Consider the following 26200-nt stretch of genomic DNA (forward strand, 5'->3'; position numbering starts at 1 on the left):
AAGTAACTATTGGTAAGTACCCATAAACCCAGTAAAGCCTTTCATAACCGCAAAGCACGCAAGCACTTTACAGCCAGTACTTTTGAAGTGTTGTAATTTGCGAATGTGCAAGCTCCCACAAACAGCAATGTGATAATGACCAGACAATCTGTTTTTGTTATGTTAATTGAGGGATAAATATTGGCCAGGACACCAGGATTCATTTGAAATAGTGAATCTTTTACGTCCACCTGAGAGAACCAACAGGGCCTCGGTTTAGGTTTCATCTGAAAGGCGGCACCTCTAACATTGCAGCACTCCCTCGGTACTGCACTGCCTAGATTTATGTGTTCAAATTGGGACTTGAACCCACAAACTTCTGACTCAGAGCCACTGAGCCACAGCTGACACTCTGACACTATAAGAGAACATGTTGAATAAGTGCTTTGTCTCATCTATCTCTCTGACTCACTCACTCACGCACATGGAAGTTACTGCTGCTTGTCCTCTATAATAAATAGCAGTGGAACTCATCCCTTATCTTCCTAAATATTGAAACACAAATCAGTGGAATTTTGTTCAAATTGGTAACTAATGATTGTTTTCCCCTTTTCTTCTTGCTTGCAGGTTCTCCCCGCAGCCCTATCAATAAAACCACCCTTACACTGATAAGTGTGATAGGATGTGCAATTGGGTTGGTTTATGGCTCCCACCTGGCGTGTCCTTTGTCTGTCAAAGTTGTTCTTCATGTCCCAGAACATCTCATTGCAGATGGTGAGTACAGCTGATCTATTGTTGGTTCAAGGCCTCAGAGGATGATGAGTAGGGAAGGCATATTTTTGGTGCATTGATTATCAAACCATATCCAGTACAAGTTAGAATTTAGAGTAGAAAGTTGTGAGGGGGAGTAAGTTTTTTTTTTAAATGTAAAGAAATTAAATTGAGCTACAAACATTTATTTATATTTAAAATGGAAAACTGGACTGCCTGGTGTCTGCTTAGCCACAGGGTATTAACTGAGGACATTTTAGAACCATATAAGAGACAGACAGTAATTAAAACAGCAAATCAATTTGTTACACTGAATATAAGGATGTATCAAAATCCTTGGCTGCCTCTGGCATTCATTGCATTTTTCAAAAACTGTTAGAATGTCTAATGCTGACAGCGATATCCACAGCGAAGACAGCAACCTCCCAGCAATGAGAACCTGAATTCAATCAATGCCTTTGTATAGCTAATAATGGCATATTTGGATACTGGCAGGATTTGTGGGACACTGAAGCAGATTTGGGATCACAAGGAGAGGAGCTCCTGGGATCTGGGGGCATTGGAATGAGATAGATCAATGAATGGGAGCATTGGAGGCAGTGCTGTGATCAGGGAAGCATTCGAAATGCGGTCTCAAGGTTGTGAGCACTAAATGGAGGTTCCAGGATCTGACAGTGTGGGAGCGACTCTGGGGAAGGGGCCCTTGGGTCCAACAAGTCTGATTGGAGAGGCTTTTGGATCACTAAAGTTCCTGGGATTACAGATATGGGCAAGGGAGCAAGAAATGAGGAGGAATTTCTTGTCTCAGACTGTCTTGAATCTTTTGAATTCTCTACCCCTGGAGAGCTGTGGAAGCTGGGTCATTGAATATATTTAAGGTGGAGATAGACACATTTTTTAAAGATAAGGGAGTCAAGGGTTAATGGGAGCGGGCAGGGAAGTGGAATTAAGACCAGGATCAGATCAGCCATGATCTTATTGAATGGCGGAGCAGGCTCGAGGGGCCAGATGGTCTACTTGTGCTCCTATTTCTTATATTCTTATCTACCAGTCTTATAAGGCAGGGGAGACCAATAGATTGTGATCCAAACCGCCTATTTTTTATTTGTTCATAAGATATGGGCGTCGCTGACAAGGCCAGCATTTATTGCCCATCCCGAATTGCCCTTGAGAAGGTGGTGGTGAGCCACCTTCTTGAACCGCTGCAATCCGTATGGTAAAGGAACTCTCACAGTGCTGTTAGCAAAGGAGTTCCAGGATTTTGACACAGCGATGATGAAGGAACAGCAATAATATGATTCACTTAAATGCAAATTGATTGAACTAATCAAGCTGCTCAAAGACATTTTTACTTCCTTCTCCTGATAAAAAAATGTAATTTATGACTTAATTAACATGTAAAACCAAAAGAAATTGCAAAAAAATTAACTTTCCCATAAAATTCTCCAACTCGTGTCCAGAATGCTTCATCCCTTAAGATCTAACCACTGCCAGGATCTCAGGGCTTTAGTTTGTGACCCATCCCAATTTGTCATTACATAATGTTGGCCCTTTCTTGTCTGCCATGGCCCCGATAGCATCCACACATGGCCCGGGTTTTTTGTTTGTTGTTCGTGGGATGTGGGCATCGCTGGCAAGGCCAGCATTTATTGCCCATCCTTAATTGCCCTTGAAAACATAACATAAGAAATAGAAGCAGGAGTAGGCCATTCAGCCCCTCGAACCTGCTTCGCCATTCAATGAGATCGTGGCAGATCTTCTACTGCAATTCCACTTCCCTGCACTATCCTCATATCTCTTGATTCCCCGAGAGTCCAGAAATCTATCGATCTCAGTCTTGAATATACTCAAAGACTGAGCATCCACAGGCCTCTGGGGTAGAGAATTCCAAAGATTCACCACCCTTTGAGTGAAGAAATGTCTCCTCATCTCAGTCCTAAATGGCCGACCCTTTATTCTGAGACTGTGACCCTTGGTTCCAGACTCCCCAGCTAGAGGAAACATCCTACCTGCATCTACCCTGTAAAGCCCTGTAAGAATTGTGTGTTTCAAAGGTGGTGGTGAGCTGCCTTGCACCACAGCAGTTATGGAGGGAGTTCCAGAATTTAACCCAGCGACGATGAAGGAACGTCGATATATTTCCACGGCAGGATGGTGTGTGACTTGGAGGGGAACTTGCATGTGATGCGCCTGCTGCCCTTGTTCTTCTAGGTGGTAGAGATCGTGGGTTTGGGAGGTGCTGCCGAAGAAGCCTTGGTGAGTTACTGCCGTGCATCTTGTAGATGGTACACACTGTAGCCACGGTACACCGTTGGTGGAGGGAGTGAATGTTGAAGGTGGTGGATGGGGTGCCATTCAAGCGGGCTGCTTTGTCTAGAAAATTGCTGTTTGTTCCTTTTGAATGGTCAGGCCACAATTCCTGCATATGTTCCTATCATGAACCTCCACTTCCATCCTCATGTACTCCTATCAACACTAGCTGACTTCTATCTTTATGTTATTGCCTTCAAGCATTTAAATGCAAATTTCTGCTTCTTTGATAAAGGAATTGAAGGTCTGAGGTTACATAATTTCCTGATACTGACTTGCAGAATCTCTGATAAACACAAATTTACATTAACAGTCAAAATTATACCATGAAAGGATTAAAAGTTCACTGTTTATGCAGTTCCAAAGTTTTCTTATGTTAAACAAATCCATAAGCCTCAAAAAAGGCTCAGAAGATAGATTTTTTTTACTGAATATATATTACCAAAAAGATGATGCGGCTTAAAAAGATCAATTTTGTATAAACAACGGTGCCGTTCTGACATGGTTGATTCCATTGCCTGCCATGAAGTCCTCGAATTCAGTGCTTGTGAAGCACAGGCCATTGTCGCTGACCAAGACATCCGGTAGTCCATGGGCGACGAACATTGCCCATAGACTTTATACCGTGACAGAGGATGTGCTTGAATTTAAAATGGCACACTCAATCCATTTGGAGTAGGCGTCTACTACAACCAAAAACATTTTTCCCATGAAAGGACCTGCATAGTCCACATAAATGCGTGACCATGGCTTGGCGGGCCAGGACCAGGGGCTAAGGGGGGCTTCCTTGGGTGCGTTGCACAGCTGAGCACACGTGTTGCACCTGCGAACACAAAGTTCCAGGTCTGCATCTATCCCTGGCCACCAAACGTGTGACCTGGCAATCGCCTTCATCATGACAATGCCCGGGTTCTCATTGTGAAGTTCTCTGATAAGCACCTCTCTGCCCATCTGGGGCATGACTACTCAGTTTCCCCACAGTAGGCAATTGGCCTGAATCGAGAGTTCATCCTTGCTTCTATGAAACGGTTTAAACTCCTCAGGGCATGCCCCGTACGTGGCTGCCAGTCCCCATTCAGGACACATTTCTTAACTAAAAACAGTAGTGGGTCTTTATTTGTCCAGACTTTAATCTGGCGGGCTGTCACAGGTGAGCCTTCGCTTTCGAAAGCTTCAACAGCCATGACCATCCCAGCATCATGCTCAGTTGCCCTCTCAGTGGTGGCTAGTGGTAGCCTGCTGAGTGCATCGGCACAGTTTTCAGTGCCCGGTCTGTGCCGAATTGTGTAGTCATAGGCGGCTAACGTGAGTGCCCACCTCTGTATGCGGGCCGATGCATTCGCATTTATGGCCTTGTTGTCAGCCAAAAGGGACGTTAGGGGTTTGTGATCTGTCTCCAGCTCAAATTTCCTGCCAAACAGGTACTGGTGTATTTTTTTCACTGCATTTACACATGCTAGCGCTTCCTTTTCTACCATCCCGTAGCCCCTTTCTACCTGGGACAGACATCTGGAGGCATAAGCTACCGGCTGTAACTGACCATTGGCATTCACATACTGCAACACACACCCGACCGCATAGGATGATGCATCGCACGTTAAAAGTTTCTTACATGGGTCATATAACGTTAACAGTTTGTTGGAACGTAACAAATTGTGTGCTCTATCAAAAACCCTTTCCTGGCTGTCCCCCCAGACCCAATCACGACCTTTGCATAGGAACACGTGTAGCGGCACTAATAGCATGTTCAATTTGGGAAGAAAGTTACCAAAATAGTTCAGGAGCCCCAGGAACGAACGCAGCTCCGTTGTGTTACGGGGTCTGGGTGCTCTCTGGATCACTTCCATTTTGGACGCAGGAGGTCTGATCCCGTCTGTTGCTACCCTCCTCCCCAGGAATTCTATCTCTGGAGCTAAGAAGACGCACTTGGCCTTTTTCAGTCGCAGCCCTACCTGGTCCAGTCTGCGTAGCACCTCCTCCAGGTTGTGGAGGTGTTCTTCAGTATCGCGACCCATGATGAGGATGTCGTCTTGAAAAGCCACCGTCCTTGGAATTGACTTGAGGAGGCTTTCCATATTTCGCCGAACGAATCCTGAACAGACATGTGTTATACAGTATAAATGCACACGAGGCCCATGCTTGAGAAGTCAGTCTGTGACCTGTCCTTTATTCCTTAGCACTCCAAGTGATGAAGGTGGGTGGAGCTTTCCCTTTTGTACCTGAAGGCCCAGGTAAGGAGTGTCTCCCACCTAGTGGTCATTGTTCTCACAGTGTACAACTTAGGTCAGATTATACATGGGTGACAATGCTGGTTGAATACATGGGATCACAGGTTGAGTCTCTCTGGTGGTTTACGCTCTCTTGTAGAGCGCCTGAGTTGGGGCTCCAGTTGTTGGGCGCTGGCCTGAGTGTCTGCTGTTTGCGGTGCCTCAGGCCGATCCAGACTGCCCACAGTGATTGGGCTCTCCTCCCTTTGGTTCCGGTGTTCGGTCACCTGTGGTGGAGTGAACTCTACATCGTGTTTTTCCTCTGCTTCTTCTATGGGGTTGCTGAACCTCCTTTTTGTTTGATCCATGTGTTTGCGGCAGATTTGTCCATTAGTAAGTTTAACTACCAGAATCCTATTTCTCTCTTTGACAATCACAGTGCCTGCGAGCCATTTGGGCCCTGCAGCGTAGTTGAGGACAAAAGCAGGATCATTTACATCAATACATCACGCCCTCGCATTCCTGTCATTGTAGTCATATTGTGGCTGGCGCCTGCTCTCGACAATTTCTTTCATGGTGGGGTGTATAAGGGATAACCGGGTTTTGAGCGTCCTTTTCATTAGCAGCTCTGCGGATGGAACCCCTGTGAGCGAGTATGGTCGAGATCTATAGGCCAACAGGAGGCGTGATAAGCGTCTATGTAGGGAACCCCCTTGGTTTCTGAGCCTCCCCTGTTTGATTATCTGCACTGCTCGTTCTGCCTGGCCGTTTGAGGCCGGCTTGAACGGTGCCGTTTTGACATGGTTAATTCCATTGCCTGCCTTGAAGTCCTGGAATTCAGTGCTTGTGAAGCACGGGCCATTGTCGCTGACCAAGACGTCCGATAGACCGTGGGCGGCGAACATTGCCTGTAGACTTTCTACCGTGACAGAGGATGTGCTTGAATTTAAAATGTCACACTCGATCCATTTGGAGTAGGCATCTACTACAACCAAAAACATTTTCCCCATGAAAGGACCTGCATAGTCCACATGGATGCGTGACCAAGGCTTGGCGGGCCATGGCCAGGGGCTAAGGGGGGCTTCCCTGGGCGCATTGCCCAGCTGGGCACACGTGTTGCGCCTGCGAACACAAAGTTCCAGGTTTGCGTCTATCCCTGGCCACCAAATGTGTGACCTGGCAATTGCCTTTATCATGATAATGCCCGGGTGCTCATTGTAGAGTTCTCTGATGAACACCTCTCTGCCCATCTGGGGCATGACTACGCGGTTTCCCCACAGTAGGCAATCGACCTGAATCGAGAGTTCATCCCTGTGCCTGTGAAATGGTTTAAATTCCTCAGGGCATGCCCTGTACGTGGCTGCCCAATGCCCATTCAGGACACATTTCTTGACTAGAGACAATAGCGGGTCTCTATTTGTCCAGACTTTAATCTGACGGGCTGACACGGGTGAGCCTTCGCTTCCGAAAGCTTCAACAGCCATGACCATCTTAGCAGCATGCTCGGTAGCTCCTTCAGTGGTGGCTAGTGGGAGCCTGCTGCGTGCATCGGCACAGTTTTCGGTGCCCGGTCTGTGCCGAATTGTATAGTCATAGGCAGCTAACGTGAGTGCCCACCTCTGTGTGCGGGCCGATGCGTGCGCATTTATGGCCTTGTTGTCGGCCAAAAGGGACGTTAGGGGTTTGTGATCTGTCTCCAGCTCAAACTTCCTGCCAAACAGGTACTGGTGCATTTTCTTTACAGCATATACACATGCGAGTGCCTCCTTTTCTACCATCCCGTAACCCCTTTCTGCCTGGGACAGACTCCTGGAGGCATAAGCTACCGGCTGTAACTGACCCTTGACATTGAAATGCTGCAACACACACCCGACACCATAGGATGACGCATCGCACGTTAACACAAGTTTCTTACATGGGTCGTGTAGTGTTAACAGAGTGTTGGAGCATAACAAATTGCGTGCTTTATTAAAAGCCCTTTCCTGGCTGTCCCCCCAGACCCATTCGTGACCTTTGCGTAGGAGCACGTGTAGCGGCTCTAGCAGCGTGCTCAATTTGGGAAGAAAGTTACCAAAATAGTTCAGGAGCCCCAGGAACGAACGCAGCTCCGTCGTGTTACGGGGTCTGGGTGCTATCTGGATCGCTTCCGTCTTGGATGCAGTAGGGCTGATCCCATCTGCTGCTACCCTCATCCCCAGGAATTCTACCTCTGGAGCTAAGAAGACGCACTTCGCCTTTTTCAGTCGCAGCCCTACCCGGTCCAGTCTGCGTAGCACCTCCTCCAGGTTGTGGCGATGTTCTTCAGTATCGTAACCCGTGATGAAGAAAGATGTCGTCCTGAAAAACCACCGTCCCTGGAATCGATTTGAGGAGGCTTTCCATATTTTGTTGGAAGATCGCGGCGGCCGAGCGAATCCAGAACGGACATCTGTTGTACTCAAACAACCCCTTGTGTGTCGTGATGGTGGTCAGCTTTTTCGACTCACTTGCCAGCTCCGGGTCATGTAAGCTGAGGTCAGGTTCAATTTTGAAAAATATTTGCCACCGGATAGCGTCGCAAAGAGGTCCTCCGCTCTCAGTCGCGGGTACTGGTCTTGGAGTGACACCTGATTGATGGTGGCCTTGTAATCACCACATATCCTGACCGACCCATCCGCCTTGAGCACTGGCACAATCGGGCTCGCCCAGTCACTGAATTCGACTGGCGAGGTGATTCCTTCCCTCAGCAGGCGGTCCAATTCGCCTTCTATCTTTTCCCGCATCATGTACGGCACTGCTCTGGCCTTGTGGTGTACTGGCCTGGAGTCCGGGTTTATGTGAATCACTACCTTGGCCCCCATGAAAGTGCCGATGCCGGGTTGAAATCATGAGTTAAATTTGTCCAGGATCTGTGAGCATGATACTCGCTCCACAGAGGAAATTGCATTGACATCGCCCCATTTCCAGTTCATGACAGCAAGCCAACTCCTCCCCAGTAGTGCGGGACCGTCCCCTGGGACAATCCAGAGTGGCAACCTGTTCTCCGAATCTTTGTGGGTCACGACTACCGTGGCGCTGCCTAGCACCGGAATGATCTGCTTTGTGTAAGTTCATAGCTGTGCGTCAATCAACGATAATTTTGGTCTCCTGGCCTTGGACGCCCACAACTTTTCAAACTGTTTGATACCCAACAGAGACTGACTGGCCCCCGTGTCTAGCTCCATTGATACTGGGATGCCATTGAGGAGCACTTTCATCATTATCGGTGGCGTCCTGGTGTATGAACTGTATACGTGCTCCACATGAACTCGCTGAACTTCAGTTTCCAGCGATTTCCCCCAGCGTTCATTTCTTCAATTTCTGCAGGTATTTTGCTCATCTCTGCAAACTCCAGCTGAGTGTGTGCCTCCACGCCTCCAACATGAGCTGTTGCTGGAAACAAAAGATCCCTTGCCAGTCGATCGTCCCTGACTGTCCCTGTTATTGTCCTTGAGTGCGCCATTAAAAGGTGTTGATGGCCCCATTACTGGCAGCATTGTCCCTTGCAATGGCGTGAATTGCCGTTCAGCTTGCCATTGTCTCTGTCGAACTCCCCCTCTGGATTCGACTACATGTTGGGGCATGCCCGATTGCTCCTGTCTGCCTGAAGAACTGTGTGCTGCTTTAACAATGTTAAATCTCTGTTCCAACCATTCCTTAACACAGTACCTATCGTCTGTTCTGCTCGTGGCCATGTTCGCGTGGTTTAAATCCCAGTTTCTTGTCACCATTGATAGGTCCTTACTATACAGTATAAATGCACACGAGGCGCATGCTTGAGAGAAGGTCAGTCTGTGACCTGTCCTTTATTCCTTAGCACTCCAAGTGATGAAGGTGGGTGGAGCTTCCCCTTTTGTACCTGAAGGTCCAGGTTAGGAGTGTCTCCCACCTAGTGGTCAGTGTTCTCACGGTGTGCAACTTAGGTCAGTTTATACATGGGTTACAATGCTGGTTGAATACATGACAGAGGTGTTCTTCAGTATCGCGACTCGTGATGAGGATGTCGCTTGAAAAACCACCGTTCTTGGAATTGACTTGAGGAGGCTTTCTATATTTCGCTGAAAGATCGTGGCGGCCGAATGAATCCCGAACAGACATGTGTTATACTCAAACAACCCCTTGTGTGTCTTGATGTCTTGATGGTGGTCAGCTTCTTTAACTCACTCGCCAGCTCCTGGGTCATGTAAGCTGAGGTCAGGTCCAATTTTGAAAAAAGTTTGCCATCGGATAGCGTCGCAAAGAGGTCCTCTGCTCTCGGTAGCAGGTACTGGTCTTGGAGTGACACCCGATTGATGGTGGCCTTGTAATCGCCACATATCCTGACCGACCCATCCGCCTTGAGCACCAGCACGACCGGGCTCGCCCAGTCACTGAATTCGACTGGCAAGATGATGCCTTCCCTCAGCAGGCGGTCCAATTCACATTCTATCTTTTCCCGCATCACGTACGGCACCGCTCTGGACTTGTGGTGTACTGGCCTGGCGTCCGGGTTTATGTGAATCACTACCTTGGCCCCCATGAGAGTGCCAATGCCGGGTTGAAATAATGAGTCAAATTTGTCCAGGACCTGTGAGCATGATACTCGCTCCACAGAAGAAATTGCTTTGACATCGCCCCTTTTCCAGTTCATGACAGCAAGCCAACTCCTCCCCAGTAGTGTGGGATCGTCCCCCGGGACAATCCAGAGTGGCAACCTGTTCTCCGAATCTTTGTGGGTCACGACTACCATGGCGCTGCCTCATACCGGAATGATCTCCTTTGTATATGTCCATAGCTGTGTGTCAATCGGCAATAATTTTGGCCTCCTGGCCTTGGACACCCACAACCTTTCGAACTGTTTGATACTCATCAGGGACTGGCTGTCCACCGTGTCTGGCTCCATTAATACTGGGATGCCATTGAGGAGCATTTTCATAATTATCGGTGGCATCCTGGCATATGAACTGTATATGTGCTCCACATGAATTCTCTGAACTTCAGCTTCCAGCAATTTCCCCCAGTATTCCTTTGGCCTTGTAGAGCTTACATCGGGCCCGTCCTCCTCGTACATCAACCTGGCTGCAGGCTTCCTGCACATACACGCCAAGTGACCGCTGACGTTGCAGTTTCTGCAGGTTTATTGCTGATACCTGCAAGCTCTGGCTAGGTGTGTGCCTCCACATCTCCAGCATGAGCTGGAGGCCCCGTTGTTGGAAACAAAAGGTCCATTACCAGTCGATCATCTCTGACTGTCTCTGTAACTGTCCTTAAGCGCACCATTAACAGGTGTTGATGGCCCCATTACTGGCCGCATTGTCCATTGCGATGGCATAAATTGCCGTTCAGCTAGCCATTGTCTCTGTTGAATTCCTCCTTTGGGTTCGACTACATGCTAGCGCATGTCCGATTGCCCTGGTCTGCCTAGAGAACTGTGTGCCACGTTATCAATGTTGACTCCCTGGTTGTTTGCCGCATTTGCGCCAAGATTTTTGTCATGCATTATTCTGGTCTCTTCCTCCCCTGAGATAAATGTCTGGGCTATCAGAGCTGCCGCTTCCAAGGTCAAGTCTTTGGTCTCAATCAGTTTCCTGAAAACCCCCGCGTCCCCGATGCCCTCAATAAAAAAGTCTTGCAGCATCTCCGCTCTGCATGCCTCTGAGAACTTACATTGGCTCGCCAGTCACTGGAGATCTGCCACGAAGTCTGGAACGCTTTGCCCTTCTCGCCGCCGGTGCGTATAAAACCGGTGTCTTGCCATGTGCATGCTGCTCACCGGTTTAAGGTGTTCCCCGATCAACTTACTGAGCTCTTCGATGTGTTGTCCGCCGGCTTCTCTGGTGCTAGTTGGTCCTTCATCAGGAAGTACATTCTGGATCCACAAACCGTCAGGAGATGAGCCCTGCGTTTGTCGGCCGAATCCTGTCCCAACCATTCCTTGGTAACAAAACTTTGCTGTAGTCTCTCAATAAAGTCGTCCCAATCATCACCGACACAGTACATCTCTTCTGTGCTGCTAGTGGTCATGCTCGCGTGGTTTAAGTCCCAGTTTCTCATCGCCAATGATATGTCCTTACTACACAGTATAAATGCACACGAGGCGCATACTTGAGAGAAGGTCACAGAGCTTCCCCTTTTATACCTGAAAGTCCAGGTTAGGCATGCCTCCCACAAGTTCACCCCCTTGTGGTCAATGTTCTCAAGGTGTACAACTTAGGTCAGCTTATACATGGGTTATAATGATATTTGAACACATGACAAACTCTACCCTGGTCAAGAACTGGTCCAGCTCCCTCTCCAAGGCATGCAGAGCCAGAACCCACCACACCCAGCCAGCAATGTATTCCAGAGGCTTACTCCCAATGTTTCCCCTAAGTTTTTTGGGGGTCCGGGGTCCCTTTAAGACTCATTGAGAACCCGGCAGACGGCCTGCACAGGACCTTCTGACAGTTGCTTGGCCGGACATTGCTCACTTGTCTCTGAGAAAAGAACATCCCACCTATTCCTACCCTTACACAGTTTAAACTCATGTCCCCTCGTCCTCCTCAATCTGTTAAACTGGAATAATCTGTCATTAGGAACAATTGTTGGGCTGTTAAGAGTTCATTAACACTATTATTAATGCATTGATATAAATTCATCACTTTTCTGAAATAAAACCTTTGAAAATTAAATCTTCAGTTTCTTTCAAAGTCAAAGTTGACCCATCACCTCTGTGCTCGCTGACCTACATTGGCTCCCAGTTGAGCAACGTCTCGATTTCAAAATTCTCATCCTTATTTTCAAATCCGTCCATGGCCTTGCCCCTCACCATCTCTGTAATCTCCTTCGGCCTCACAACCTCCTGAGATATCTGTGCTCCTCAAATTCTGCCCTCTTGAGTATCCCTGATTATAATCGCTTGACCATTGGTGGTCGTGCCTTCAGCTGCCTGGGCCCTAAGCTCTGGAACTCCCTGCCTAAACCTCTCTTCCTCTTGATCTATCTTTCCCCCTTTAACACGCTCCTTAACATCTGCATCTTTGTCCAAGCTGTTGGTCATCTGCCCCTAATTTCTGCTTATGTGACTCAGTGTCACATTTTTTGTCTTATAATATTCCTGTGAAGGACCTTGCAAGATAAGGAAACTCATCCATCTGCCATTCATCTCCTGTTGATGCACGGATTGTATATTAGTGAATCTTGCAGAAATTCATTCTGCCCAGATGTGATTGAAATTACCTTACCTGTTGTGAGGTAAAAATATCCAGTCAAAGCCCAAGCTGCTGAGACAGGCTGAAGCTCGAGGTAAACACTTTATTGAAAGTATTAAAAGACACAAAAGGACATTAAGTGACTAAATGAATTCAGTGACTGAGAACAAAATGTTGGATTTAAGAACATAAGAAACAGGAGCAGGAGTAGGCCATTTGGCCCCTCGAGCATGCTCCATCATTCAATAAGATCATAGCTGATCTGATCATGGACTCGGCTCCACTTCCCTGACCGCTCCCCATAACCCTTTACTCCCTTATCGCTCAAAAATCTGTCTATCTCTGCCTTAAATATAATCAATGTCCCAGCCTCCACAGCTCTCTGGGGCAGAGAATTCCAAAGATTTACGACCCTTTGAGAGAAGAAATTCCTGCTCATTTCTGTCCTAAATGGGCGACCCCTTATTCTGAAATGCGCTCTAGTTCTAGATTCCCCCATAAGGGGAAACATCCTCTCTGCATCTATTCTGTCAAGGCCCCTCAGAATCTTATGTGTTTCAATAAGATCACCTCTCATTCTTCTAAACTCCAATGAGTATAGCCCCAGCACGCTCAACCTTTCTTCATAAGTCAACCCCCTCATCTCCGGAATCAACCGAGTGAACCTTCTCTGAACTGCCTCCAATGCAAGTATATCCGTCCTTAAATACGGAGACCAAAACTGTACGCAGTACTCCAGGCGTGGCCTCACCAATGCCCCGTACAGTTGTAGCAGGACTTCCCTGCTTTTATACTCTATCCCCCTTGCAATAAAGGCCAACATTCCATTTGCCTTCCTGATTACTTGCTGTACCTGCATGCTAACTTTTTGTGTTTCATGCACAAGCTTTCTGAATGATTTGATTGGGGAGAGGGGCAATGCCATGGAGGGATTTGTGAACAAAATAAAATGATGAAAATTAAATGTAATGTATTGTCTTACAATTTATAATGGCAAATATTGGCACAAAAGTGTGACCAAAAATATGAAAATACCCTGTATAGTGGGTGCTATTATGCAAATTTGTAAAGAAGCTATAGATACTCTGAAAAAGCTGTGAGAGATGCAGCAGCTCTAAGGGTTTCTTTAAATTGAGAATTGGAAAAGGTGAGCTGGACAGCACGTTGGACAATTGCCGGCATACGAGAGTAGAAAGTTGCAATTTGGAGCACATTGCACGGTAATTATTGGGTTAAATACCAATTAGTTAAGATTTGGAATATAATACAGGATAATTATAGGGGTAAGAGACCATGACAGCTGGGATATTGTGGTAATTATTGTGGTAGGAAGGAAATTAGTGAAGGATTTCTGGAGAGTAGTTAAACTAGATTCCCCAACAGTCCTGGCAAAGCAGCGATGTACATGAAAAACTATGGGGGCAAAATTGTTCCGTACCCTGATTGGGGGCAGTAACATTGCGAGGCCGGGACTTTTAGCTCCCAGCGCAGAAGTCCCTCCCCCGCTGCTGAATTGGGCTTACTGTCCCTCAAAGGAAGCGGAGCACAATCTCCGGCGCTCCACATCCTTTGGGGGCAGATCCCGGGGCGCTACTGGGGTGAAATGTTCACTGTTACGTGAATGCTCATGCAGCACTGACGCCCTTCAACACCCCTCCCCTTCGATTAAAGGGGAGGGCCACTGCATACTCTGCACAGCCTCTGATAGCCTCCACTAGGCCACCAGGGCTACGTACGACCGGGCCAGCAACCCAGCACCCAAGATGGAGTGCCGGGCTGCACAATGGCGGCCCCGACTGTGCCAGGGCTGCTATTGTTGAGCCGACCCGAGAGTCGGATGACAATTAAAAGATGGCAGCTTGGGGTGCTGGCGCCCTCCCCTTTGATCAGTGCCCCGAGAGCGGATGTCGGCCAGCTTCACGACCCGCGAAGGATCACCACACACGCCAATGACGTCATCGTCGGTTGCGCAGCGGCCCGGAGCGCTAACCGCCAATTCCTGGGCAATTTCCCGGGAGTCGGGAACACTCCTCTTCCCCCCCAGATGAAAACTCTCCGAAAATGGAGGTGCTAATGGGGCTATAAAAAGGGACAATTTTGCCCCTATTTCTTTTTCGTGGATATATATACTTGATAGACAATACAGTTCTTAATATTCAATATATCTACTAGGTGATTAATAATAAGCAGAACAGCGTAAATTTCCTCGCAAGCAAAATATACACTTTCAACATCAAATTAAAGTTTTATGGAAAGGTTGTAAAAAATAAAACAGTAGTCCAAAAGACTTATAAGATGTAAAGAAGTCTTTCCAACTCTGAAACGTTCAATTCAAATGCTATTTTCCAGTGAATGAAGATTCCTGTGAAATCCAACATGTTACTAAAAACTATTATCTAATGATAAAGCCTTACATTAAGGCATGTGTTAAGCACTCAGTTGTAAATGTGACTTGCTGAAAGGTATTATTAATGTCTAGAATGATATATGGAACCTTGTCAACGAGTGGCTGCATTATGATGTGTAGAAAAGCTGTGAGGAAAGACAAGGGAAGGACTGTTACGGTCACCAGACTTGCACGTTTTGGGTAGACAGCAAATCAGGTGGCCAGGGTTCTGCAGATGTGTGTGAAATATTTGAGTGTTTCCAACTCGTTCCTTAGTTATATTATTGTGTGGGAGATATGGAGCAATCTCACCATCTGAAGGAAAATATTTTATGGACAGAAAAATGGGCAAGAAATTGATTCAACAATAAAGATATGGGCAGTCCAGATGCTCTTGGTCTGTATTCATTCCCTTCTGAGCAAAAATAAACAAATAAGCTTCAGATTCAAGTTGGAAGATGTTTTACCACTTTTTTTTCAGAGGAACGGGAGTAGGCCATTTAGCCCCTGGAGCGCTCCCTCAGCACTGGAGTGTTAGCCTGGATTTATGTGCTCAAGTTCCTGGAGTGGGTCTTGAACCCACAACCTTCTGACTCAGAGGCAAGAGAGTGCTGCCCACTGAGCCACAGCTTACATTTCTTAGATGAGATATTTTTCCCTGGAGGAGGGAAGTGTGCATTTATTGGCAGAGGCTTCCTATTGCATATACCGTAACCTGATGGTACAACACACATCCCACAGGAATTGGTAGGACATCATCATCATCGGCAGTCCCTCGGAATCTAGAAAGACTTGCTTCCACTCTTAAAATGAGTCCTTAGGTGGCTGACGTGTCCAATACTGGAATTACAGTCCATGTCACAGGTGGGACAGAAGTCGTTGAGGGTGGGAGAGGTTTGCCGCATGCACTTTCCGCTGCCTGCGCTTGATTTCTGTATGCTCTCGGCGATGAGACGCGAGGTGCTCAACGCCCTCCCAGATGCACTTCCTCTACTTAGGGCGGTCTTTGGCCAGGGACTCCCAGGTGTCGGTGGGGATGCCACACTTTATCAGGGAGGCTTTGAGGGTGTCCTTGTAACATTTCCTCTGCCCACCTTTGGCTCGTTTGCCATGAAACAGTTCCGAGTAGAGCGATTGCTTTGCGAGTCTTGTGTCTGGCATGCAGACACTGTGGCCAGCCCAGCGGAGCTGATCAAGTGTGGTCAGTGCTTCAATGCTGGTGATGTTGGCCTGGTCGAGGACGCTAATGTTGGTGCGACTGTCCTCCCAGGGGATTTGTAGGATCTTGCGGAGACATCGTTGGTGGTATTTCTCCAGCGACTTGAGGTGTCTACTGTACATGGCTCATATCTCTGAGCCATACAGGAGGGTGGGTACTACTACAGCCCTATAGACCATGAGCTTGATGGCAGATTTGAGGGCCTGGTCTTCGAACATTCTTTTCCTCAGGCAGCCGAAGGCTGCATTGGTGCACTGGAGGTGGTATTGAATTTCGTCGTCAATGTCTGCTCTTGTGATAAGAGGCTCCCGAGGTATGGGAAATGGTCCACGCTGTCCAGGGCCGCGCCATGGATCTTGATGACTGGGGGGCAGTGCTGTGCGGCGAGGACAGGCTGGTGGAGGACCTTTGTCTTACGGATGTTTAGCGTAAGGCCCATGCTTTCGTACGCCTCAGTAAATAGGTCGACTATATCCTGGAGTTCAGCCTCTGTATGTGTGCAGACGTCGTCCGCGTACTGTAGCTCAACGACAGAGGTTGGGGTGGTCTTGGATCTGGCCTGGAGACGGCGAAGGTTGAACAGATTCCCACTGGTTCTGTAGTTTAGTTCCACTCCAGCTGGAGGGATTGTTGACCTTGAGGTGGAGCATGGCAGATGATGATGAGATATTTTTCCCTGAAGGAGGGAAGTGTGCATTTATTGGCAGATACCGTATTGCATATATCTTAACCTGATGGTATAACACACATGCCACGTGAATTGGTAGGACATAGGCTCTATTTGCTGACAGAATTGTTTGCTGTTGTGCAAAGCCAGACTAAAACTGGATAAGCTGAAATCATTCTCTTCATTTTCTTTCCTAGCTCATCCTCGTTTTCCATTACCTCCCAAAAAAATTGAGAATGAAATTGTTGACTAATTTATTAGCAACAAATCTGCTGCTACTTGCTTAAAATCCTTGATAACGAGTTAAAATCCTTGATAAGATGTTTTCCACTGGGGTGAATCAAAGCAACAAATTAGAAATTGGCTCACTTGTTCAGCTGGAATTACTTGAAGGCTGGAACAGCTAAACTCTGTCAGATTACTGTGTAACCTGGATGTTGTTGCATTTGTTACATTGACTAGTTCAGTGTTGCGGTTGTTGGAAGAAGACTGTCTGGGAGCACAGGCACCACTGGATGGGAAGCACCATCCCACCGACTGCCCTTGTGGCTTTCAACAACGATGCTGAATTTGCAAAAACCCTGACATACAGTTCAGCTGTATACCTCTGATCGGAAATTGAAAATCTCTCTTCAGATCTTTAAATTCATACCCTCCATCACTGGCACACCATGGCTGCAATGTGAACCATCTACAAGATGCACTGCACCAACTCGCCAAGGCTTCTTCAGCAGCACCGCCCAAACCTGCGACCTCTACCACCTCATCATCATCATAGGCAGTCCCTCGAAATCAAGGAAGACTTGCTTCCACTCTATAAAGTGAGTTCTCAGGTGACTGAACAGTCCAATAAGGGAATTGCAGTCTCTGTCACAGGGTGGGTGTGGAGGCTGGTTTGCCGCACGCTCCTTCCGCTGCCTGCGCTTGCTTTCTGCATGCTCTCGGCGACGAGACTCGAGGTGCTCAGCATCCTTCTGGATGCTCTTCCTCCACTTAGGGTGGTCTTTGGCCAGGGACTGCCACCTAGAAGGACAAGGACAGCAGGCGCATGGGAACACCATCACCTGCAAGTTCCCCTCCAGGTTGCACACCATCCTGACTTGGAAATACTGTATATCGGTCGTTCCTTTATCGTCGCTGGTTCAAAATCCTGGAAATCCCTCCCTAACATCACTGTGGGAGTACCTTCACCACACGGACTGCAGCGGTTCAAGAAGGTGGCTCACTGCCACCTTCTCGAGGGCAATTAGGGATGGGCAATAAATGTTGGCCTTGCCAGCGATGCCCACATCTCAGAAGGAATAACTTAAAAATTAATTACAAGAAAGATAAGAACTAACCACGAAATGTAAATTCAATTTTCAATATAAACTACACAAGCACACAATGTACACATTTTAAAAGACTTGTCTTTGTTTTGGATTTTAAAATTAAGGTTGAACACAAATGAACAGATACTTCAGTTCTGTTGCCATAGATCTATAAGCCAATCCTTCAAGATTCAGAAATTGCTGGAATAATCCAGCTGTACAGATTTGCTCCACAACCTCATATACTCTGGTTTCTTGTCTGGAATTGCCAGTTAAACAGCTGCTAAACCACTTATAAGATACAAAAGGAACATAATTGTAGGAGAAATGCACATCAACATCTGCTGGAAATACTGGAAATCAAGTCAGTGAAGATTTGTAGAAAGATAAGATAAGTTATTAGTATTTTGGATAAATTACAAGAGCAGGATATCTGAAATTAAAACTAAAAAGCTAACAAAGAAATTTGTTGCTCCCTGAAAACAGCCGAGGGGATCGCGATGCCCGATCAACGCATACCTGTTCAAAGGGATTCAGGCGAACTTTGTGCTGCCTGCTGATTAGCATTATTACACTTCAGCCCAGCACTGAACACTCTGCTAAGTGCCTGAATGCTCAGCAAGGGGCCCAAGTTTGCGCGAAGCTACTGCCAATGAAAACTAGGCTGCAATTCTTAAAGGTAGTCTGCACCTCTTAAAGAGGAGGTGCATTCTGCCTCCAGTAGCTCATTAAACTGACTGGGGAATGAATGAAAGGAAGAAAAAAAATACATTACAACAGGGGAGGGAGCGTGTGCCAAGGTTCTCTGATGCAGCACTGGAGGCCTTGGTGCAGAAGATCAACTCGAGGAGAGAGATGCTGTTTCCACAGGGGACCCTCCAGGCAAATGTTAAAAGTCCATTGGAAGCAGATAGGCGCAGTGGTGAATGCCAGCAGTATAGCCGCGAAGTTTAATGACCTCACATGAGTGGTCAAGGTCAGTGAATTCATCTTCGAGAGCCATATCCCACCATCTGCACCACGGGCCTCACACACTGCTCAATGCACCACACCCCCGTCACTCACCTGCCAACAATCTCTACCAAACAAGACTCATACCTCACATTCATAGCTTCACCTCACCCTCACACACTTACTACTGCTGCAAGCCTCACACCCACATCTCACAGCTTGCACATACCATCAGCTATTTAACCATGACAGGCACATCACCCAAACTCATTGCACCACACTCAACTGAAACACTTCTCTTTCTTCTGCAGGAAAAGGTGGCTCATAACTGCCACCAGCAGGACCTAACCGGTTGGGAACAGACTCGCCTGTATACCCGTATCCCCATGGAGGAGATGGTGCTGGTCATTATTAGGAATGACATTGTTGAGCCCATGGCCAGAAAATACAAGATGCCAGTGTCCTCATACATAATCCTGCTTCTCACATCCCACTTCCCCCTCATCCCACAATCTCTTCTGATTTACAAGCTGCACTCAGTGTAAGCATGTGCAACTTACTTCCCCCCGCCCCTCCTCTCATGACAACCCTACTCCATGTACCTTTCTCATTTCAGAAACTCAGTTAATCCAAGCTGCCCAGCCAGTGGTGCAAGAAGAGGGAGAGGAAAGTGTTGATGAAGAAGGAGAAGAAACACTTACTTAATCCGTCACCAGCTCAGATACTGACACTGCGCAGAGGTTAGAGAGTAGCTTACTGCATGTGGTGAATCACCAGGCACGAGTGGGGAAAGGGTACCTCAGGTGCACGTTCCCCAGAGGGCGAGATCATGCCTGAGTTCTGCTGCAGAAGACTCAGGTGAGGACTTCAATGTTGCGGCCTACAGAAGAACGATAATGGGTATGCACAACCAAATGCATTGGCAGGCCTGCCAGAAAGCCTGAGTGCAATGTCAAGGAGCATGGAGGAGGCCGGCTCCAACCTTGCACAGTGCTTTGCTCAGAGCTTGGAGCCCATGATTTCTAGCATAGAAGTGATGGGCACTTGTGGACCCAACCATGATGCACAGTCTGATAGCTGACAATGAGCTTCCATTGCAGCACAAGCAGAAGCCTCCCAAAGTCTGAGCGCTGCAATGCAAATTCAGACTTCCATCATGCAAGCTCAGACTGCTGCCGATGTGGCTGGGTTTACGAGCGTGGAAATGGGCTTGCAGGGTCTCACAGCAGTCTAGCAATCTGTCCTCCAACAGATGGTTAGAAATGTTGGGCTCCTTCAGAGCGGTCCCAGCACCGGAAGCATGGTTTAAGCATACCAACGGTCTGCACTTACCAGATTCCGTGTGGCACCAAGGCTCTCCTTGTACACATGCCACCTACATTTGATTGGGTTGTGGAGCGAAGTCACGAGCCAGGTGGTCAGCGGATCGCCCAGTCGCTATCCACTAGTTTATCATGGTGGCTCAAAAACTGAGGGAACAGTGGACTGGCGCACAATAAAAGCATCAACAATGCTGGCAGAATCTCGGGCATTAATAATTGTGATGTGCTGAGCGTGGTCACAGACCAACTGCACATTCAGTGAGTGGTTCAGTGACCTGTGTGGTTGCGGTACATCTCAGCATTTCGATGTGGCTCCTGGCAAAGCCACGTGCATGCAACTGCTGGCGCCCTGCACCACCGGGAAGTCAACTATCCTGGCAAAGGTACGTGCACCTTCATCCTGCTTCTCTCTGGTCAGAGAGAAGACAATAAAGACCCCCTCCCACTCCTGGCATAAAGTGCATCTGTCGCCTCTCTTATGCTGCACTGGATGGTGAACTGGGAGATGTTACAGATGTTGCCTGCTCCGGGCCTGGAAGAATCCTGACATGAGGAAATTCAGGACCACTGTCACCTTCAAAGTCCCGGCCAGCACTGTCCTTGCCCTGTGGGGGAAACTTTAACATTTTAATTTCAGACCTGCGGTATTTTCTCTTTTTCGCCCTTATCAATTTTTCCTAGTTTTCTCACAAATTTTGTTTGCTTGGGCCTCTTCCATGTCTTTTACCCCTCCACTGTTGCACACTGATTTTGGCCTTTTAATGTCTCAATATCCTATCACTTATCTTTTATGTTAACTGATACTCTTCTATCAACAACAACAACTTGCATTTATATAGTGCCTTTAACACAGGAAAGCATCCAAGGCACTTAGTTTGCATGTCAGTCAACCGGTTTCCTGCCTTTCTGTGATTGGCATGTCTGTTGCTTCTCCCTTCTTCTCCCTTTCTCATTTTCCCAACCTGACTTGAATTTGCTGTTTATTAATTTGCCTTCGATTCTGATGAAGATTTATACACAGCTGAAACATCAATCACCTGTGTCTTTTTCTTTACAGATGCTGACTGACTAGCTGTTTCATTTCTGTGTTGTTTCAAATTTCTAAAGTTTGCAGATTTTCTTATTGTAGAAATGCTACATAGACTTTATGGCACAGAAACGGGCCGCTTGGCCCATCGGACCCATGCCGGTGTTTATGCTCCACCAGAGTCTCCTCCCACCTTATGTCATCCCACCCCATTATTTCTTGTTATCGATGAGTCCTAATTGTGTAGGTTTATCCCAGTAAAGTGAATGCCATTGGAAGAGGGAAGTGATCTGCATTCATATTCATTGCAATTATTTATTTTTAATTTTGATAGGAATATTACAATTTCTAAAACTGAAGCGCACCATCTTAAGTCATCCAGATGTTTAGTCAGCATTGGCTCTGTGACTTAGATGGGCACCCATTTGGCTAGGGTCAAAAATGTACCTGTCTACAAAAGATTTTTTTTCATGCTCTAATGCAGAATTCAGACCTCTGTAATCTGTACCTGCAGAACAATTCTTGTTTGGGGATTGGAGACAGGAGATGGTGTTCAACTGGGAAATAAAGCATTAGTCTCACACAAGAACATAAGAATTAGGAGCTGGAGTAGTCCATTTGGCCTCTCGAGGTTGCTCCATCATTCAATGAGATTATGGTTGAACTTCTACTTCAACACCAGTTGCCTGCACTATCCCCGTGTCCCTTGATTCCCTTAATATCCAAAAATCTATCAATCTCTAACTTGAATATACTCAAACACTGAGCATCTTCAGCCCTCTGGGGTAGAGAATTCCAAAGATTCACCACTCTCCTCATCTCAGTCCTAAATGGCCGACCCCTTATTCTGAGACTGTGACCCTGCTTCTAGACTCCCCAGCCAGGGGAAACATCTTCCCTGCATCTAGCCTGCCAAGTCCTGTAAGAATCACAAAGATATTAAATGTAATCCGAGCCCTAGATTGGGACTGAAGAGCCTGAATTTTGGCTTGATATATACATGTTCTTACGACTGTGAGTCGCTTGTGGTTCCTACATCCAAGTGCGTGACTGTGCAGATGCATTCCTCAAAGGTGAGCAGGCAGCCAACTGTAAACTGCTTCATCAAATTGGCTGCGAGGTCCCCAACTGTTTAGTCTAATAAAAGCTCTCCACGTCACATTATTTAAACCAGCAGGAAACATATCAATGTTTGTTCAAACCAGATAGCCATTTAAATTTAACGTGTATGGGAAAAATCAGTCCCGCATCTGGTCAGAACAAAGAAAGTAGAAATTTGATTATATCTCCTGTATGGATGAGCGTATCTGACTTACATTTTAAACGCATTAAAGCACCTTTCAATCGTGCTGTTCAGATTGCAGTAAACGTTTCTTTTTCCACACATTTGTCTGGCGCTGATCAAGGTATCATGTCTCCTACTGTGCGCACATATTGACTGTTTCCTGTGACTGACTGTTTCTAAGTGTTTACATAACACTTCTCTGCAGCATTTAGCATATTTCAAGTGGATGAGTTTATCGTAATGAGAGTGATAACTGATATGTATGGGACTTGCATATTTTTAACTGAACGTTAGACAGCACCCTGATGGGAGTAAGCACATTGTAGTAATTATAATCTCAAGATCTCTCGGATATTGCTTTTTATGTTTTTTGGTGAAATATTCTCGAGAATCTGGAAGTAAAAGCAATTAGTTTTTACCGCACCAATTTGAGTGTTTATTCAGACATAACACTAACATTGGTTGAAAGAATGATTGCAGTTGTTTTATTCCAATAAATAAACTACAGCCTTATAGAAAATATAGCGAGTCGCAGGCCATTTACACAAACCGCTGTGAGATAATCGCAAGTTCTGGTGACGAGCAGATGCTATTTCAAACAAATAATTTTCATAATTCTACATGTTAAGGAGAACTAGCATTAAAGACGGTGGGTTAGTTTCTGTTTAAAAATTGACTGGTTGAAGAAAAATACGATGTTCTATGTTATCCCTCTGGTTCTGGTCACATCATGTAAAATCTACGAGCTTCTACAAAATACCTAGCTGCATTGCTGCATAAAAAGGGTTCACATCGATAAGGGATAATTAGCCATTGAAGAAGATACAAATAAATATTTATTATTTATAGCAGTTCCGTTTTCTCTTTCTCCCCCTCCCCGATCACCAATCACAGGAAGACATTTATCAAACAACAGAGGGTTGTGAGGTCGTGGAATGCATTCATGGAGACAGTGTTTAGAAACATAAAAACAGAGAAAATAGGTGCAGGAGTAGGCCATTCGGCCCTTCAAGCCTGCACCGCCATTCAATGAGTTTATGGCTGAACATGCAACTTTGCAGCAGAGACCAACATTTAAGAGTAGGTTAGATAGGTTGTTGAAAAATAGTGGAAGAGGATGGGGACATGGGATTAGAATTAGTGTTTTTGTGAAAGATAAACACCAACATGGACTAATTGAGTCGATTGCCTTGCTTCCGTGTTCTAATTTCCGTCTAGTTCTCTGAAACATTTAGCAACAGACCAATCCCATGGATGCTGAAGGTTTATCAGGGTTTGTGAACTCAAAAGAAAGAATGAACTTGCATTTATAGAGCACCTTTTACAAACTCAAGATATCTGTTGATCTTGATCCCTTGATTGAGGGATAAATATTGGCCAGGGCACCAGGGATAACTCCCCTGCACTTCTTCGAAAAGTGCCATGGGATCCACCTGAGAGTGTAGGCGGAGCTATTCAGATGATTATTGTATCATCCGAAAGACCATACCTCTGACGATGCAGCACTCACTACTGCATTGTGGTGACAGCATGCATTACACACCCAATTCTTTGGAGTGAGGATTCAACCTATGACTTTTTGACTCAGGTGAGAATATTATCACTGAACCAAAGCTGATACCTAACTACTCCTTTACCTTAGGAGAGCGTTCTCAGGAACCACAGCTCTCTCACAGTTTACAGCCTATGTAATTCTGGTAGCATCAGAGACACACCTCACAGATACTCATTTCCATGTTGCTGTGTGCAGTCAGTGCCTCCTGCGCTGTTCATTGGCTGCATGCATCAGCAAAGTGGAGGGGAGCGGGTAGGTCCGAGGGCCTCCTCGGACTGCTCCTGGGCACGGCCAAGGGTGCCAACAGCCGGTCCAGGAAGCGGGCGGTCGAGGGGGTCGTTCAGCCTGACTGCCTGCCTCTCTTCCGCACCTACATCCGGGCCAGGGTGTCCCTAGAGATGGAGCACGCGGTGTCCACCGGTACGCTCGCGGCCTTCCGCGAGAGGTGGACGCCGGAGGGATTGGAGTGCATCATCACCCCCGTTAACCAAATTTTAATTTGATTTTATGCTTTAAAGTTTAATTTGTTTTAATTGCCGGGTTTTTAGTGTCCCCCTCCCCTTTTATAGGGGGCATTTGTAAATTGTGGTTTTAGAGCCCCAAAAAAAAAAAAAATCTACAAAAATATTTAAAAAAAAAAAAAAAGGGCCTTGCGAAATGTTTGGAGTGTTCCCCCAGATCGGGGGTCACTTGACCTAATGTTTATTTGTCTCCTCTAAAAGAGTTGCATCAGCAGAGTGCTCAATATCGTGAGTGCCTAGTACTGCTTAAAGCTACCTGCTCTCTTAAAGGGGAGGTGCATTGTGGCTGCTGGAGTTGCTATCATTATTCTGAATATTGTGCCGTGGAAAATCAACCATGGCTGACCATGGGAGAGAACATGCACCAAGGTTTTGGATACTGCACTGGAAGTCTTGGTGGAAGAGTTGGAAAGAAGGAGAGATGTCCCATATCCATAGGGAGGCAGGAAGCCCTCCAGACACCTGCTCAGAAGGCAGTGGGAAGAGATAGCGGCAAAGCCAGGAGTGTAGCCCCAAGGACCTGGATACAGTGCAGGAAGAAGTTTAATGATCTCATACGAGTGGTCAAGGTCAGTGAACGCATCATCAAATGCCATATCCTACCAATTGCACCACTAGCCTCATTCACTGATCAATTCACCATACTCACCTACCAGCAATCTCTATCAATCAGGACTCCTACCTAACATTCATATGCTTCACCTCACCCTCACACACTTAGCACTGTTACAAGCCTCGGACCCACATCTCTCAGCTCGCACATACTGGCAGCTATTCAACCATGACAGCCACATCACCCAAATATATTGCACGATATTCACTGACACATTTCCTTCTTTCTTGCAGGAGAAAGTGGCACACAACAGGAGGCAGCAGGAATTAACTGGAGCGGGAGAGGCACGCCTGCACGTTTTAACCCCATGGAGGATCAGTGCTGGCCATTATGGGAAAAGCCATTTCTGAGGTTGTGGCCACCGGCAAGGCTGTAGCCATTGAAGATGAGGGAATCTGCATAATTAATCCTCCTTCTCTCATCCCACTTCTCCATCATCTCAGAATCTCTTCTGACTTACAAGCCGTAGATGGTGTAAGCACACTCTACTTGCTTTCTCTTCTCCCCTCACCACAACCCAGCCCTTGTCCCTTATTCATTTCAGATATTCAAGAACTGGAACCTGCGCAGACAGTGGAAGAAGAGCAGAAGAAAGTGAAGATGAAAGGACACCGTCACTCGATGTCACGGTCGCAGCCACCAGCTCAGACATTGATGCTGCATGTAATTTAGAGGCTAGGATAGAGGCGGGAGCTGCACGTGGTGAGACACGAGGAACAAGTGCGCTGGAGCCAGGGCTGGGGGAAAGACTAGTGCAGTTGCCAGCTCGCTGGAGGGCGAGGTCACACACTGGCTTTGTTGCAGTGGCCACAATTGAAGACTGCAATGGGCCAAGCTACAGAGGAAGGCTAGTGGGTGGACACAACCACATGCTTGGTCCCACAGGTAGC

The 26200-nt window shown here is 46.8% G+C and overlaps 1 protein-coding gene across 1 annotated transcript in view; it reads left to right on the plus strand.

Annotated features, from left to right (window-relative positions):
• astn1 (astrotactin 1) overlaps positions 1–26200 on the plus strand; it is a 3463295-nt gene that overhangs the window by 1352802 nt on the left and 2084293 nt on the right. The window contains exon 9 of the mRNA XM_070888265.1: positions 607–753. Within this exon, the coding sequence (XP_070744366.1) occupies positions 607–753 (147 nt within the window). The remainder of the gene's footprint in view (positions 1–606; positions 754–26200) is intronic.

Source organism: Pristiophorus japonicus, chromosome 8, assembly GCF_044704955.1.
Source record: "Pristiophorus japonicus isolate sPriJap1 chromosome 8, sPriJap1.hap1, whole genome shotgun sequence".
NCBI lineage: Eukaryota > Metazoa > Chordata > Chondrichthyes > Pristiophoridae > Pristiophorus > Pristiophorus japonicus.